This window comes from Eupeodes corollae, chromosome 2, assembly GCF_945859685.1.
Source record: "Eupeodes corollae chromosome 2, idEupCoro1.1, whole genome shotgun sequence".
Taxonomy (NCBI): Eukaryota; Metazoa; Arthropoda; class Insecta; order Diptera; family Syrphidae; genus Eupeodes; species Eupeodes corollae.
In genome coordinates, this window is record NC_079148.1 from 90,651,438 (window position 1) to 90,668,277 (window position 16,840).

At 29.5% G+C, this 16,840-nt stretch overlaps 2 protein-coding genes across 2 annotated transcripts; one reads left to right on the forward strand and one right to left on the reverse strand.

The window, feature by feature from the left end:
* Window positions 1-4,788: 4,788 nt before the first annotated feature.
* LOC129946936 (uncharacterized) lies at window positions 4,789-6,824 on the forward strand. Its single transcript, XM_056057319.1, has 4 exons — window positions 4,789-4,946; window positions 5,365-6,103; window positions 6,168-6,374; window positions 6,437-6,824. Exons 2-4 carry the CDS (start codon window positions 5,365-5,367, stop codon window positions 6,649-6,651), a joined length of 1,161 nt encoding a protein of 386 aa, XP_055913294.1. The 5' UTR covers window positions 4,789-4,946; the 3' UTR covers window positions 6,652-6,824.
* A 4,698-nt stretch (window positions 6,825-11,522) lies between these two features.
* LOC129947105 (uncharacterized) lies at window positions 11,523-12,362 on the reverse strand. Its single transcript, XM_056057536.1, has one exon. It carries the CDS (start codon window positions 12,230-12,232, stop codon window positions 11,663-11,665), a length of 570 nt encoding a protein of 189 aa, XP_055913511.1. The 5' UTR covers window positions 12,233-12,362; the 3' UTR covers window positions 11,523-11,662.
* Window positions 12,363-16,840: the final 4,478 nt, after the last annotated feature.

Here is a 16,840-nt window from a genome sequence, read left to right on the forward strand (position 1 = left end):
TTAACTAGAACATTCTCAAGCTTCTTTTGCAAGTGTGGAGCAAGAGACCCTTAACAGCAGTTGTTTTTTACAACATCATCTTCAACTAAATCAATTTGATTTATAATGAGTCCCGTCCCTTACTTGTTATGGTATCACAAGGAAAACTGTAGTTAGAGCTAAGGAATATTATTTGGCTTTAAGGTAAAAGCTGGTTCAATATCTCTTTTGCATTTTTAACCAATTATTAACCACTTCCTCAAACTCTTCATAGTGCATTGCGTAATAGGTAACTGCTTGTAGCCAGGTTCCCCACCTGGTAACAATAGGCTGTGGTGGAATGGATGGTGCCTTAAAGTAATTTGTTTTCCATTTTCTATAAATAAATCTGCATTTTTAAAAATACTTCGTATTTCCTGTGCAACTTGATGGATTGCATAAGCTAAAGACTTTACATGTATCTACTTCGGATATAAGAGTTTTAACCTGCCTTAACCATGTATGGCGCCGCATCGGTTAAAAAGAGAAGAATTTGTTTGTATTTTCACCTAGTTCATTGATTCTAACTTTAAAAGTCCGTTTGCATTTCTTTAAAACCGATGTTTTCTTAATTTATGACCATTTCTTTAATATGAAGAACAATATGCATTAATTATAGAAATGTCCAAAAATATGCAAAATATCAACATAGTCAATTTTCAAGGAAGATGTCTTTTCTTATGTGGTTCGTCATGACTTTAGTTTTGTTAAGGTTTAATCTTAATCCATGTATTTTACATTTCGTGGGAAGTTCGTTAAACATTCTTAACATATCTCCTGGTGTTTCCGAAAGCAAAACAATGTCATCTGCAAATCTCACATATCCTCATATGTATGTTTATTTCAAATCCATTGACCTTGTTAAGCTTGTGATAAAATGTCTTCGGGCACTGATGAAAATAGAGGCGGAGAAATTTATATTATTATTCGATCATTATTATTTATTTCGATTCGTTGGTTTGATTTTCACATTTACCTGATTTAGTTCAAGCCTGAAATTATTGTCAACTGAAAGGCAAAATAAATATAGGATTATAACTTTTAAAATGGTGGAATGGTTTTGTTTACGACTAACTACCACTTTCAAAACTGCTTGTACTGACGTTTTTAACATCGTAAGGGAATTAAATTCCCTTCAGTACGCCTTATATATTTTTAAGAACAATTATTCCATTTCATATCATATCTTATCAAAACAGAACTTTTAATACGAAGTATTTAAAGTCTATTACTCTGCTGCAAATTAGAACTGAATCAGTTCATATATCTCAGAAAACCAAAATAGATTATCTATCCATTTAATTACTTCACCTGATCAGGTTAATGGACTCATAGATTCTTTTATGGAAGTTGTAAATAGAAGGGCTGAATTATCTGTTCCTAAAACCCAACATTTTAATGCAAATCAAAACATTTTGCCTAAATCTACCTTACGATTGATTCGTCGGCAATTAAGAAAGAAGAAAACAGATTCAGTTTAGAATTAATATTTTTTTTAATAATGTTAAAATTTGGAGCACAAAAATTAAGAATTTAATAAATGTTTTCAAAAATAAAATATTCTATAACCTCTTATCTAGTTTTGATAATGGATTTAAAATCTTTTTGGAGGTAACAAAAATTACAAAAAAAAAAGTTTAAATATTCCCACTCTCCGAGTTGACGACTATGTACTCGTTACTCAATTGGTAAAGATAGCCGTACTAACTGACAGTTTTTTGCCAAAATCATACAATATCATCTCACCTCAGTGATATTGACACTGAATATATTGTCAATGATAAAATAATTGACCTCAAATCTTTCCTATCCTAGAAATGATTTTTCCTAGAAATGCTCTTTTTAAAAGCAGTTCAGTGAAAGGGTTCTGGACTTGATGCAATGAGCAACAGATTATTCAAAGTTTTTTGTTTAATCATTTTGTATTTCTCCAAAGATTAGAAAGTCACAAAAGTTGAAGCTAAAGCAATAGATAATTCTAGAAAAAACAGACGAATAGAGTGTTTGAAGGGTTTACTAACAACGACTTTTAACTTATATTGAGGATACAAACATACACCCCAATGAGAAGTTTGGTTTTAGATCCAGTGCCTCAAACTGCATTTGAAAGCTTACAATGCTCACTATAGATTTTACAAACTTTTTCATGGGTAGAAAATAAAGGCAAATACACAGAAATCAAAATCTGATTCCTTGCCACAAACAATGTTAGAGTATTATTTTACTGATGATTCTTGGTCGAAAAGCTGCAAATACTAAGGTCTTACACTTGATAAGAAGCTGACTTTTAAGAAATGTATAAGAATTGTATATCATATTCATAATCGCAAATCTAGTCTTAGTAAATTTTATTGAAAATCATTTTCAAACCTATACTCAATTATTGTGCTAAACCCCTTTTAGGGAGGATTCAAAGATTGTAAATCAGATATCTTCTAGTAAAAAAATATGTGTCGCACACTTTAGCAAATTCTATTTCCATTAAATCATAAGTTTAAAAATTCCACTGATGTATCAAATATAATCATTTCAGTTTCGCAATAAAATACCGAACAAACAAGAATAAATTTAGTCAATCCTTGTAAGAAATTTGATTCAAAACGTAAAAACTAAAAAATGTCAAGGTAGGTACGATTCAGGTAATAAACTTCTGAAATATATGGCTCTCTCAGACTTACGATATCTTACTGCAATTTTCAATAGTTGTTTAATATTAAGTTACTTTCAATATTGCTGGATAACTACGTGGGAGAACATTTTTAGTTAAAGTCCAAAGCGATACGTCTAATGTATATAACATTGGAATTCCTCAAGGTACGGTACTTGGTCCCACTCTCTTTAATACATTTGTCTTTGATTTATCAAATCTTGGAAGCAATGTAGGTATTGGAATGTTTGCTGATGACACGCCACTTTTACATCCGGCACCTATTTTCTGGACGTTTATCATATTAATCTATCATTGCAAATAAGACTCCTTAATAAAAAAACATCTTTTTTTAAGTGGAAGATTAAAATAAACCCTTTAAAAACACAAACTATTTGGTTTACAAGGCATAGAAAATCTTCTTTTTTCCCAAACAATGTGAAAGTCCAAATAGGTTCAGTGAACATACCGAACGTTGCCCATATCTTGGAGATATAATAGACTAAAAATTCAATTTTCAAAAACATAACTCTACAACTATACACAAAGCAAATCAATACAAAAGGATTCTATATGTATATCCTTTTGTAGACATTTAATCTTGTTATGAAAATCAATTTTCCAATCAATCCTTCTGTTCAGTGCTCCTGTTTGCTAAAACTCACAAACTTAAGCTTCAAATATGTCAAAATCAATTTTTTTTTAAACTGACAGGCTTTATGAACAAAGCAATATCAATCTGTTAAAATCGCTTATTTAAATGATTTAATTAAAAGTTTATATCCACCATAAATTTATATGAATTTGTTAGAAGCTGTGAATTTGGAATAAAACGATTTGTTTGTTTTGTTTTTTTCCAAAACCTCTAACTAAATAAATAAATAATTGAAACCATAAAAATAGCTCTTAAAAAGAGACATAAAAGAGAAACATAAAATATATGCTTTGGAGTGAACTTTACAAACTGAAACATACTAAAATAACACTTCCAAACCACAATCAACAAGTCTTCAAGTCCTGTATCAGCTTAAGTACGAATGATCTATAAATAATATTGAATCTTCTTGCTTATGCCTGGGAGCTGAAGACATACCTCAGCATCCTTCACAATTATCCTCTTTTAAGTAGGTACATAAAATAAATTAGCTTCTCAAATAAATACAATTTTATAGGGTAAACTGTACAAAATGCAATCACATCCAATTCTATACCAATATCCAAAAGTATTGGTTCAAAATTCAATTTTATATAATTTGTTTTATAATTCTAAAAAATAACATGAATTCAATTTTCACATTGTTAATAAATATGTTAAGATACAAAATATGACTGCCTTAAACTAAGTCTTCAACAATATTGAGATACATAGTCAACAATTTTTTAGGGAACATACATGAACAAAAGCAGGTGGTTAACATCTAGCAGATAAGCATACATTTTATGTATATAATTAAGTGAAGTGCTGGAAGAATATCATACTATAAATAGAAAATATTTATTTTTGTATCAACATTAAATAGAATGGATCCAAAAAGCTATAAAATGAAAAAGTAATGTATACATTATTATTTAAACCTAATTTGAAACCCTTCAGAATCAAAACAAAAATATAATAAAATCAAACGAAACATTATCTGTTCATAAAGTTAAAATTACAATTTTGTAATGCTTTTTACGCATCTTTAAGTTAAATCTTGGAACACATAGAATTTATTTTTATAAAGTTCAAAAACGCGATGCACTAGTTCAACCACCGCAAATAAAACATACAACAAAAACAAAAAAGATATCTATAAAAACAAGTTGAGATGGTCAAAAAAACCTGCCCTTAATAGTGTAAGCATCAGCATCTTTTATAAATAGACACAAAAAGGAATCAAACCTAGGAATACTAGTAACTAGTAATTCTTCTTCTATGTACAAAACTTATTCTATACACCTGGAATGCTATTGGACAAGATGCGTTGTTGGCGTTATCATCATGGCAAGTTCTTTCTTTATGCTTCAGCTTCATATGACCAGACCATAACGAGTTTGCATTCTGCATCAAGAAAGAAGATACAAAAACTATATTTGCACTGCATCTTTGCGTGACATTATATATACCAAATCAAACTCCAAGACAATCTTATAAAAGGGCTTCGGACTTTGCTCCTTGTATCATTTTCCCTTTAGACCTAGTGGTGCACGTAGTGTAAAATAAAACTAGTTCAAAACATCAGAGAAACATTGTTGTTCTATTTTATTTAGCAACATAATTTTACAAAGAAATCATTAAAAGGTGAGCTTTTTGTACAGTTTAAGATTTATTTCAAGTGATTTTTGCTTCTTGATAATAATTAGCTTTCTTTTTTGTGGAAGCTAATTTAAAGTGTAGTTCAATTTCTAAATAAGGAAAATAAATACTAAAGCATTCAACTTCATTCGTTTTCTTTCTGCAAAAGAAAAACGGTCTGAAGCATAGATTTTGACCTCAACAACGCACAAGAATCTTCTCTCCCAAACAAACCTGTTCGTTGCATCTGCAATTAGGATACTTCTATTCTAAGAAAATTGAAGATGAAGATACTATTTCATGTATAGTTTGGCCGGTTTTCGATTAAAATCTTTGTATTATTTTTCAGATTAAATCTTGTGATTCGGTTTAATTACTGCAAGCAATAAAAAACCTTTATTTTATATTTATTTTTTCTATTTAGATGTTTTTAATAGCCCTCTTTGGTTTTGTGGCAATTGCAAATGGCCTGCCAGCACAGCAGATTCTGGGTCCAGCAGCAACGCTCACAGCTATTCCAGCAACAAATCACATTTTGATTCTTACCCCACAAGCACAAGTCCAACTTGAGCCATCTTTGAAATACGCCCAACCAATAGTACAACACCTAGCTCCAGTTGCACGCATCGATAGCCCATTAGATCAGACAGTAGTTTATGTGCCCAACGATAATATCATCAATGCAGCGGCAGCCGTCCATCAAGGCAAACAATTAGAAACTTCCAACATCACCAACGTTATTAATCAATTTGTGAATGCTGGCCAGACTGTACAAGCCGAGTTACAAGCATTGCAAAATCAACTGTCACAAGGACTTGAAGGTATCATAACGCCTGGGCAGAAAGCCGAAGGCAGCGCTGCAGTCCCACTAGATGCCCCGAAACCAGTAGCTCAACTCTCCGAAACCCCCCGTCAAGATTCTGGTAGATTTTTTAGCGTCCCCGCAGGGATTCCACAGTTCTACAGCAATATCGAAGTCATCCACACCCCATTGAATCCACTGTTCGCCATTCAACCAATTCAGACAATTCGTGCCAGGAGTGTTGTTCATCCCGAGGACAAAGCCAATGCAAATGTCGCTGCCCTACAAGAGAAAACAGAACCTCTGAATCTTGCTAAGAAAACAGAAGAAGGTGGAGCAGAGCAAAAAGCTCAGGGAAACGGTAAGGAAACCTTCATTACACGTTATTTTCAAAATACATGGTACATTATTTTTTGAACTTCCAGAAAATCAAAACCAGGCAAGGAATACTGAGAATGCCGAACTTGCCACCGTGCAGGCATCGCAAGCAGATAATTTCGATGACAAAAGCCTGAAAGTTCAAAAAGAAAACGAACAAGCTCCATCTAACTCCCAATTCGGAAAGTTCTTGGGTTCGATTGAAAAACGAATTGCCTCACCAGAAGCTCCCTTGGAATCAAATTTAAAAGATGGTATAGATATGTCTAATATTTTTAGCATTGTTTTATTTTGACTACAAATTTTGTTTGTACAGCTAAAGTTACCGAATCAAAGGAACCTGGTAGTCAAGGAGTTAGCATCGCCGAAGCACTTCCAGCTGGATTAGCTATAAGCGGTGAAGGTGGCTTAGCACAAGCAAGACCCATTGCATCCGCCATCACTGGAAAAGACGGTATTGCTTATTCTGCTCCATCAGGAACAGCAATTTCCGGAACCAGTGATACTGAAAAGGCCTCCAAGTCTTCCTAGATGACCATCGAAACACAAACATAAAACTTGCTCTTGCATCTTAAAATTAACATTTTTCCACGAAATCTCATGACTAACGTACTCGTAAATGACCAATTGATTTATCATTACCATTTATCATCATCAACATTAAACAAAAAGTAAAAATAAAAAATTCTTGTGAAAAAATTCAATACTGGTTTTTTAATTATAAATTTATTATTAAAAACGAAGAAAGCATATTTATTAGAAAATAGCAAGTGAATGATTTTGGTAGCATAAACTTCACAATTAGCCTTGAGTTGTAAATTATATCTTATACAGAAAATTCGTATTTTCCGCCGCGCTTAAAATTCAAACAGACAAAACTCGGTACCCTTAAACCACTTTAAAAAATCAAAAATCAAGTGTTTTCTGAAAAAAGGCATAATGTAGCCATGTTCATTTTTATATAAGAAATTGAAATGTAGATTTGCGTTCATTTTACTTGCGACTAGGAACTAATTGGCAAACATTGCATTTTAGAAGAATTTTTTAACCGATTTTAATATTTTTCTGTACCAGCTCTTTTACTGTCTTTGACGATCAAAAATATCTTTGTTTGGTTTTTGGATTTTTATTAGATATCTCAAAAATAGGATATTGTTTTTTTTTAGGAAAATCAAATGTAAAACTTGTATTAAAAAGCTCTAAGCTCTAAAATTCTCTTAAATTAAAATTGGAAAATGTGATATATTAAAAAATTTATTTTAAAAAAGCGCTCCTACGATTTTCAAAAAAAAAATTATAAATCAAGGAGTTTTTGATTATTTAAATTGTTGAAGACAAACATATTTCATGGCTAGGTACATTTTAAAAATACATTTTGATATTCGTAAACAGAGCCTTTGGATACAAAAAAGCAAGTTCGTGCGAGCTAACCGTGCACTTTATTTCTTATAAAAGTGCTAAAACCTTAAGCTTAAATAAAAATCTTTTAAGCACTTAAAACTTATTGATGTTGTTAAAAGAAACGAAATATGATGATTCGAAATTTCGTTCGATGCTAATGAGATAATTTTGTCTAGCGTAAGTTTTATTGAGTTTGTGGTATCAAGTATTTAGATCTTTAGGATTTTATTGCAAATCCTCTCTACAGATAAATACTTACATAAAAGAGTTTTGTACTTTTTGTGATTGATTGTTTTTGTGCAATGTAAACTTGTCACTAATTGTATAATTTATCTTTTTGAGATATACTTTTCAGAATGCTTTTGTCTGCCCAAATTAAAAAAAGAGGCTGGGATACGACCCACACTGATAACTTTCCATCCCGTCTGGCGATTTGTCTTGCTTTAAGGTTTGTAGGTTTTCGTGTTGGGTTAAAAAAGTTGTCAGTTAAAAATCATTGTTAAAAATTTTAAAATTACCAACATTATTTTTCATGTAACGAAATAGTTTAGTTTGAAAATCTAGTTTTGTTAAATAGATTTTTAGTCAAAAACAAATGCTTACAAATTGGATGAATGAAATTTATTTGAGTGATATGAAGAACCGAACATCAATTTTTACCAAATTTTTACTATTTTTGTTGATTTTATTTTTTTATGAAAAAAAAAGATTGTTGGATTTTTATACAAAAAAGTACTGAATATCTAAAATATTAAAAATATATAAATTTGAGTCGTAAGTAAATTTTTACCAAGTTTTAGTTTTGTTTTTTGTTACTTTTCATTTTTGGGAAAAAAACGTTCAACTTGATTTTTCTCAAAATTTTACTGAATGTTGAAAGCAATATTCTTAGAAGATAAAAGTTTTTTGAGTCGAAAATCAATTTTTACCAACTTTTGTAAGTTTTTTTTAAGTTTTTATTTTTCGATTCGATTTTTTTCAATTTTTTACAGAATGATTACAATAATATTTTTTAAAAGATAAGAGTAGTCCAATATCTCAAAGTTTTGAAACGATATTTGAGTCGAAAATCAATTTTTACCAACTCTTATTAATTTTTTTTCGGTTTTTAATTTTTTGTAAAAAAACTGTCAATTCGATTTTATTCAAAATTTTACTGAATGTTGACAACAATATTTTTTGAAAGATAAAAGTAAATTAAAGCTAATATCTCAAAGTTTTGAAAATATATTTGAGTCGATATTCAATTTTTACCAACTTTTGTTATTTTTTTCGGTTTTTAATTTTAAATCTTACAGCACGTTGAAAACAATAGTTTTTGAAAGACAAAAGTAAATTTAAGCCAATATGTCAAAGTTTTGAAAAGATATTTGAGTCGAAAATGAATTTTTACCAACTTTTATTATTTTTTTTTTAGGTTTTTATTTTTTGTAAGAAAACTGTCAATTAGATTTTTTTCAAAATTTTATCGAATGTTGAAAACAATATTTGTCATAAGATAAAATAAGTTTTAGGCCTAAATTTCAAGTTTTTGAAAAGATATTTGAATCGATATTCAATTTTTACCAACTTTGAGTAATGTTTTTTTTAGATTTTTATTTTTTATAAAAAAAACTGTCGATTCGATTTTTCTCAAAATTTTATCAGATTTCAAAAATATTGTTCTCCGTTGCTCAAAATTGTTTTGGAGATGAAATTATATTTTAGTCGTTAAATTTTGGAGGTGATACATTTTTTTTTTCAGTTTTTTTGATTTATAAAAAAAACCGTTAGATAGATTTTTTTCAAAAAATATATTTTTTTGAGATCACGTTACAATTTATTATATAAAATTTAATTCAAGTCTCTAGCGTTTTTGGTTCGTAAGATATTTAAGGTTAACCAAAATTTTCACCTTTTTTTTAAACTGCTATGGTAAAAAAACCACCCACGCAATTTTCTTGAGAGCCCTTTCTGCATCTTTCTGCCTTATTATCTGTATAACAAAATTTATTTGGAGTCGATATCTTTTCTGGTTCTTGAGCTATGGACAACGAAAAAAACGTCGCGAACGTACGAACGTACGTACACACGCACGCACAGACATCTTTCTAAAAATCTTTTATTTCGACTCTATTGACCTTGAAACGTCGAGAAATGTCAAAATTTTCAATTTGACAAATCGGACCCATTACAATAACTTCCTATGGGAAGTTAAAAATAGTGAACATTTTGGTTGACACCTTAAATTAAATGTTATACTATATATTTTGACGTGATACCAAACTAGTAAAATTTCGAGAAAAAAATTCGATTTTTTATTAAAAAAAAACTGAAAAAAATAATTGTCCTCTCTCGATCTCAAAAATAATTTTATGCAACGAAGGTATTGTTGTTAGAAAAATTCAATCTGTATTTGTTTATATAAGAAATAAACATTTTTAAGAAACGCCACTTAAATTGGTAAAAATGTGTTTTCGACTAAAAATCTAGTTAACAAAAATGAATTTTTAAATAAAAATTAATTCATCATATGCAAAATATTGTTGTTCATTTTTAGTTCAAATTCAATGCACACTGTTTCCTGCTTAGATCCTTTTGTTTAGATGTTTTTGAAAAACCTGAACAAGTAGATTGTATCTTCACTGATTACAGCAAGGCCTTTAACAAATTGTGTCATAAAACATTACTTTTGAAACTATCACAGCAAGGTTTTAACGATTGTTTCATAAACTAGATCTCCCCATATTTGCAAGATAGACGCTGTAGTGTTAAAAATTTCGTATGAGCGTTCAAGTGCATTTGTTGTGAATTTTGGTGTCCCTCAGGGTAGTCACCTTGGTCCTATTCTATTTGTTCTATTTATAAATGGCTGCTTCGATTATACAAAATTGGTCTGTCCAAATATTTGCTAATTAGATGATGTATTTTCTGACTTGTGTGTTGTCTTAGATTCTAAATTAACATTTAATGAACATATTAACTTCATACTAAAAAAAGCATATAGAGTTCTGGGTTTTATTTAGATATTTGGCCGTATTTCCGTGATCAATATGTTTTAAATATGCCTGTACAGTATGGTCACCTTACTACGCCGCGCCGCCGTACACGTCACAAGACTCGAAGCCATTCAGAAAAGATGTTTGCGTTTTTGTCTACGATCCCTTCCCATGGTTTCATAATATTCAAACATTACCGCCTTATTCACAAAGACTTTCATTTATAAATCTTCCTTCTTTGACAAATCATAGGATGTACTTTCAGGTTTGTTTTATTGTTGGAATAATAAACGGACAAATTTCATCAACATCAGTTCTTGGTAGTTTAAACTTTAGTTTTAGTCGTGCAAGTATAAGAAATTTATAATAAATTTTACTCTTGTATTTATTCACCAAATGATAATATAGAAAGTAAAAATTGCAAATTTATTTTGTTCAACAGTCTAGTTTAAGTTTTTAGATTTTTAGTATATATTGTATTAATAAGAACTGTTAAAGTTAGTATTTAACGAATTATAAATAAATAATAACAAAACATAAAACAAAAAACTGATAAGAAATGATTTTCGACTCAAGTATAAGGAGAACAGAGAAAGATATTGACTTCAATTTATTTATCTCACTCAAAATATTACTATGATTATCATAAGCATCAGTGTGGGTCGCATTGTACGTTTTTGTATGACGCCAAAATCTCTAACCTTCCAGGGTCGAGCCCTTTTATGTATTGCTTTTCTTATATCAGCGTATACCATCGAAGATCTGTACAAATTTTAATTTCTCGATTCAGTTTTCAGACTAGATATTTCGATTACATCAAAGCATTAGTATACGTTCTTTGTGATTTAATTTTATAAGACTAAACTTTTAAATAACAGCACATGAATCAAAACAAAATTAGTCAAATTTTCCAAATAAAGTTTTTACGTAAACTCTTTTGTTTTTATTCCAATAAACACAAAACACAAATGTATTGGCATTCATCTTAGACCACTTAGAAATCATTGAAAAAATAACAGTAAATACATTTCATATGTTTATTTGTGTTTAATTGACATTCAAAAAATTAAATAAATATTGAATAAATAATATTGAATAAACAACTTTAGATTTTAGACTTTTTTTTATTTAGGGAATACATAAAATATTATATTGATGCTGGATCAAGTTTTGTTTTCTGTAGCTTCTGTGTTGGTTGAGGTAGTTGTTGCACCTATAAACACGTCAGTCTCAAGCTCTCCCGACTCACCCACGCTTATAAATTCACTATCTTCACCAATAGAAATCAACTCGTTATAATCCTGGTCTTCAATTAAATCCGCATTAGTTGTACTCGTATTTGATTTTTCACTTATCACTTCATACTTTGATGTTGTTGTACTAACAGTTACCGTTGTTGTTGGAATTTGGTTAAAATTCGAAGTATTAATTAATAGCAATGGTTGTTGATAAACAGAGAAAAATGATTGAATCCTTTGAACGAACATTTCCAAAATTGGAGGAAATTTAGATTCAATTCCTTCACCATAAATTCTTAACAAACTTTTATTGAATGAATTGTTCTCTGCATCAGCGGCATGGTTTCCCAATAAACTGATATTAAACGTTGAAGTTACATTGGTATTCGAGTCAATCAATAAACTTACGACTCTATTACAAAACGACAAATAAATAATTGTTAATATGATTGAACGTGAGGTTGGCAAACAATTGAACTGATTTAATTTTAACATTATTGATTAATCTATAAGTTTGTTTATTATAATTGTTATTAAATAATTACTCAAATATTATTAAATTGTGAATTTTTTATAACTGCGCGTTCTCCGGTAAACAAAAATATAATTTTATTAATTCGCACCTCTTTTCGCTCATACGCTTATTTCTTTACTATAAGTAGTGTTAAGAAATTGCATTTATATTTCGTATAAGTATAATTGACGCGAGTGAAAGCTATGTACGCATGCGAAAAGAAATCACAGAGGCGTAGCATAAATTACAAAAATGTGGGGTTATGACTGTGCAAGTTGTCTATTGGACAAACATCAATTTTAAAACTTTAGTAATAACATATTATTCGTACCATAAAATGTATACAATTATGATCTTATTAATAATATTTTTGTTTATTAGATGTCTGATAACAAATTGAAATAAAATCTTAAATTTGAATACAAAATTTAAAAAAAATCAACTTAAAATTTTAAATTGAACTGATCAATAATTTGAACAAGCTGATAATATTGATGTTGTAGCCGGTAATCTTCATGAAACCAAGTTTTGGCAATTCCTCGTCAATATTAAAGTAAAAACATGGTTATGAGGCTTTTAAAGATTTTAAGTTAAAATAAGAACTCAAGCCGGTTGATCAGCAGAAACGTTATATAATCGCTGATCAGGTCTTTAAATGCATACAAATTATCCGGATTTTTATCTAAAAATCGTTTTGATTAAAATTTAAACTTGGACTCGAATTGTCGCAATTAGGGCTTCTTAAATCTAAGAACGATTGTTAAAAATCCTCCCCAAATTGGATGGGTCACTTTTTGGTTTGGTTTATGGGCTGGAAAATTTGTATTAACAATCAAAACAAAAAAATGTTTCTCTTAAAAATATTATTTTTTTTAAATAATAATGAAACCTCTTATTGGAAAGCTATGCGCTAAGAACATTATTTTTAAAATCTTGGGAAATGACAATTATGTCGATTTTAATTATTTTATACATTTGACTTACATCTCAAATATTTTTATAGGAAAAGAACTTAAACTTCAATTGGTGATATATTTTCGCAAAGTCCTTTAAAAGAAATATTGCTTATTATAAAGTAGTGTTAGGTTCAAGTTTACAAGGGTAACAAGTAAATCTATTTTTATTAACGAGATTTTTAGTAGAAAACCAATTTTTAACAATTTAAGTTATCTTAAAAACTTATATTTCTTATATAAAAAATACAAGTTGGATGTCTTCACGAGATATCGAGAACGCAACATTATTTTTTCAAAATTTGAGTACTACTTTTTGTAGATTTTATTTTTTATGAAAAAACTGACTATTGGGTTTTTATAAAAAAAAAACTACTTAATATCGAAAACAATATTTTCTGTGAAATAAAAAAAGTCTGAAGACAATATTTTTAAGTTTTGGAAATCTATTTGAGTCGAAAGTAAATTTTTACCAAGTTTTACTATTGTTTTTTTTTTGGATTTTTTATTTATTTATGTTTTGTAAAAAAAAATTACAATTTGATTTTTCTCAAAATTTTACTAAATGTTGAAAACAATATTTCTTATAACATAAAATAAGTTTGAAGCCATAATCTCAAGTTTTTAAAAAAATTTTTGAGTCGAAATTCAATTTTTTAAAACTTTGAGTAATGTTCTTTTTAGGTTTCTAGTTTTTATAAAAAAAAAATGTCAATTTGATTTTGTTTTTAATTTTAACAGATGTTGAAATCGTTATTTTTCCTCTAGATAAAATGTCAATATTGGCCAGCAACTTAAATTAAGTAACAATGGGGTAGCTGATTAGCATCAAACAAATTTTAAATCGTCATACTTGGATTATTTTAAAATAATCAATAAGTTTTAAGGGCTTATAAGATTCCTCTTGCGAGGAATTGACAAATTCGCCAAAAGTAACTTTTATCATGATAAGTGCTTTCTCAGGTTAGTCGTTTGGATACGTCTTATAATTGTAAGTTCCATCCATCCCAGAGACAGTCAAGTGTATAGCATTTTAAAAAAAAAAGTACACGGCTGAGTCGCACGAACTTGATACTCAGTTTATAAATAGTACTTACCATTAAAATAAGTTTGTCTTCAGAACTTTAATTAATCAGAAAGACCTTGATTAATTATTTTTTTTTCTTCGAAAATCGTAAGCGATTTTTTAAAATTAATGTTTTATGCATAGATTTTTTAAAATTAATGTTTTATGTGTAATTTGTTCTATTTTAGTTTAAAAAGAATTTGAATTATGCCTGTACTCAGAGCATTTTAATATACGTATTACATTTGATTTTCGTTAAGAAAATATTAGTAGTCCAGTCAATGAACGAAAAAAATTGAATTTACCTCAAAAAAAATCCAACAGTTTTGAAACTTTGCAAACTTACTAAGGGATACCTGGTGATCACCCAAACAAAAGTCCCCAAGAATTCGACGTGATTCTTATCTCTAATTTTACGTGCCTCCCCAATATCTTCATGTTGCTCACTAGTAAAAAAAATATATATATTAAAAAACCGAAAACCAAACAATGAAATCAAATATTATTAACACAGTAAAAGACAAGGTCGTGCAGACAAAAAAATTTAAATCAGTTCATTAGTTCTTGAGAAAACTTACAAACAAAAAAAGGCTGGGATGCGGCCCAAGCTGATAACTATCCATCCTGTCTGTGGATTTTTCTTGCTTAAAACTTTAACAAAATATTCATAACAATGTTTTATGTGAGATAAATAATTTGACGTCAATACCTTTCCTTGTTCTATTGATACTTGAGTCCAAAAGCAATTCTTATCCGTTTTTTGTTGTTTCTATAGTTTTTGTTTTTATTTTTCAAAAGATTAACTAAAAGTTAACAACAATATTTTGCATTTGATGAAATAGTTAGATTTGAAAACCTAATTTTGACCAATTTAAGTTGTAAAGAAATACAGATTGGATTTTTCTAATAAGAATACAATTGAGCACAGAATGCAATAATTTATTTAACTTTGCGTATTTTTTTAGAGATTTTATTTTTATGAAATTAACTGATTATTGTATTTTTATAAAAAAAATATTGAATGTCAAAGACTATATCTATATATATAAAATTCTACTGTCACAGTGTTAGTTGCCATACTCCTTCGAAACGTCTTAATCAATTTCAATGAAATTTTGTATATACATTCGGTAGGTGCAACGATCTTACGATAGTATTCAGTGACGCTATTTACAACGAAGCATTGATTGCTATTGAGGATCTTTGCGTTATCATTGCCAACTTACCACTCAGTCATTTCGGTATGCATTAACCAAATTGAAATGCATCTGATTTAATAGACACTGAATTGAATCGTGAACTAAAATACAATACTGTAGAAATGGCAGCGATTGTTGCTCACAATATCCCACTAATGAATGAAGAACAAAGAACCATTTATGATCACATCATGATCGCAGTTTCGGCAGGACGAGGTGGATTCTTTTTTTGTATACACCAGGTGGAACATTTTTTATTTCGCTAATTCTTGATGAAATACGATCGAATTATGGTATAGCATTGGCTGTTGCATCTTCTGATATTGCGGCAACTTTATTGGTTGAAGGGAGAACAGCTCATTCAGTATTTAAAGTGCCACTAAATATTCAAAATTACCTAGACGCGGTGTGCAATATAAAAAACAATCATCCAGTGTAAAATTATCACCTAGGATGAATGCACTTGCCACACAAACATTTGCTTGAAGCGTTGAACAGTGACAGGCTATTTGGCGGCACTCTGTTACTCCTTTCAGGTGATTTCACACAAACTTTTCCCGTTGTTAGGCGTTCCACATACGCTGATGAGAACAACGCGTTCTTAAAATCATCGCCACTGTGGAGTAATGTTGAAGAAGTACAACTGAAAGTAAATATGCATGTTCAAAAATTTCAAGATCCAACCGCTGAAACGTTCTTAAAACAACTGTTAGACATAGGAAAGTTACTACAGATAAAACTGCATGCATAAAATTACCGGTTGATTGCTGCTCGATTATTGATTCACATGATGCTCTTATTGACCAGATATTTCTCAATATACAAATCATGAGTTACTGATAGAAAGATCAACATTTGTTACCAGTAGACTTGGGGTCATACAAATCTATTGGTGCAGTTTCTGAATAATTAAAAAGAGTTTTTGAACACATAATTTACAACTGGAGGTTTGATCTCCAGTAATTTTCCTTCGTAATTTGAACCCACCATGGTTGTGCAACGGCACGCGATTAATAATATTAAACAAATAAAAAGAGGCTGGGATGCGACCCATACTGATAACTTCCGTCTGTCGATTTGTCTTCCTTAAAAAATTGTAGGTTTTCGTGTTTTGTTTAAAAAGTTGTCAGTTGAATTATTGTTAAATATTTTTAAATTACCAACAATATTTTGCATATAATGAAATAGTTTGATTTCGAAATCAGTTTTTGTTAATGAGATTTTTAGTCGAAAACCAATATTTACCAATTTTAGTAGCATTTCTTAAAAGTGTTTAGTAAGAAAATTACTGAATGTCGAAAATTATATTTTCTGTATGTAAGTAAAATTAGTTTAAAGCCAACATATTTAATTTAAAAAAAGATATTTGAG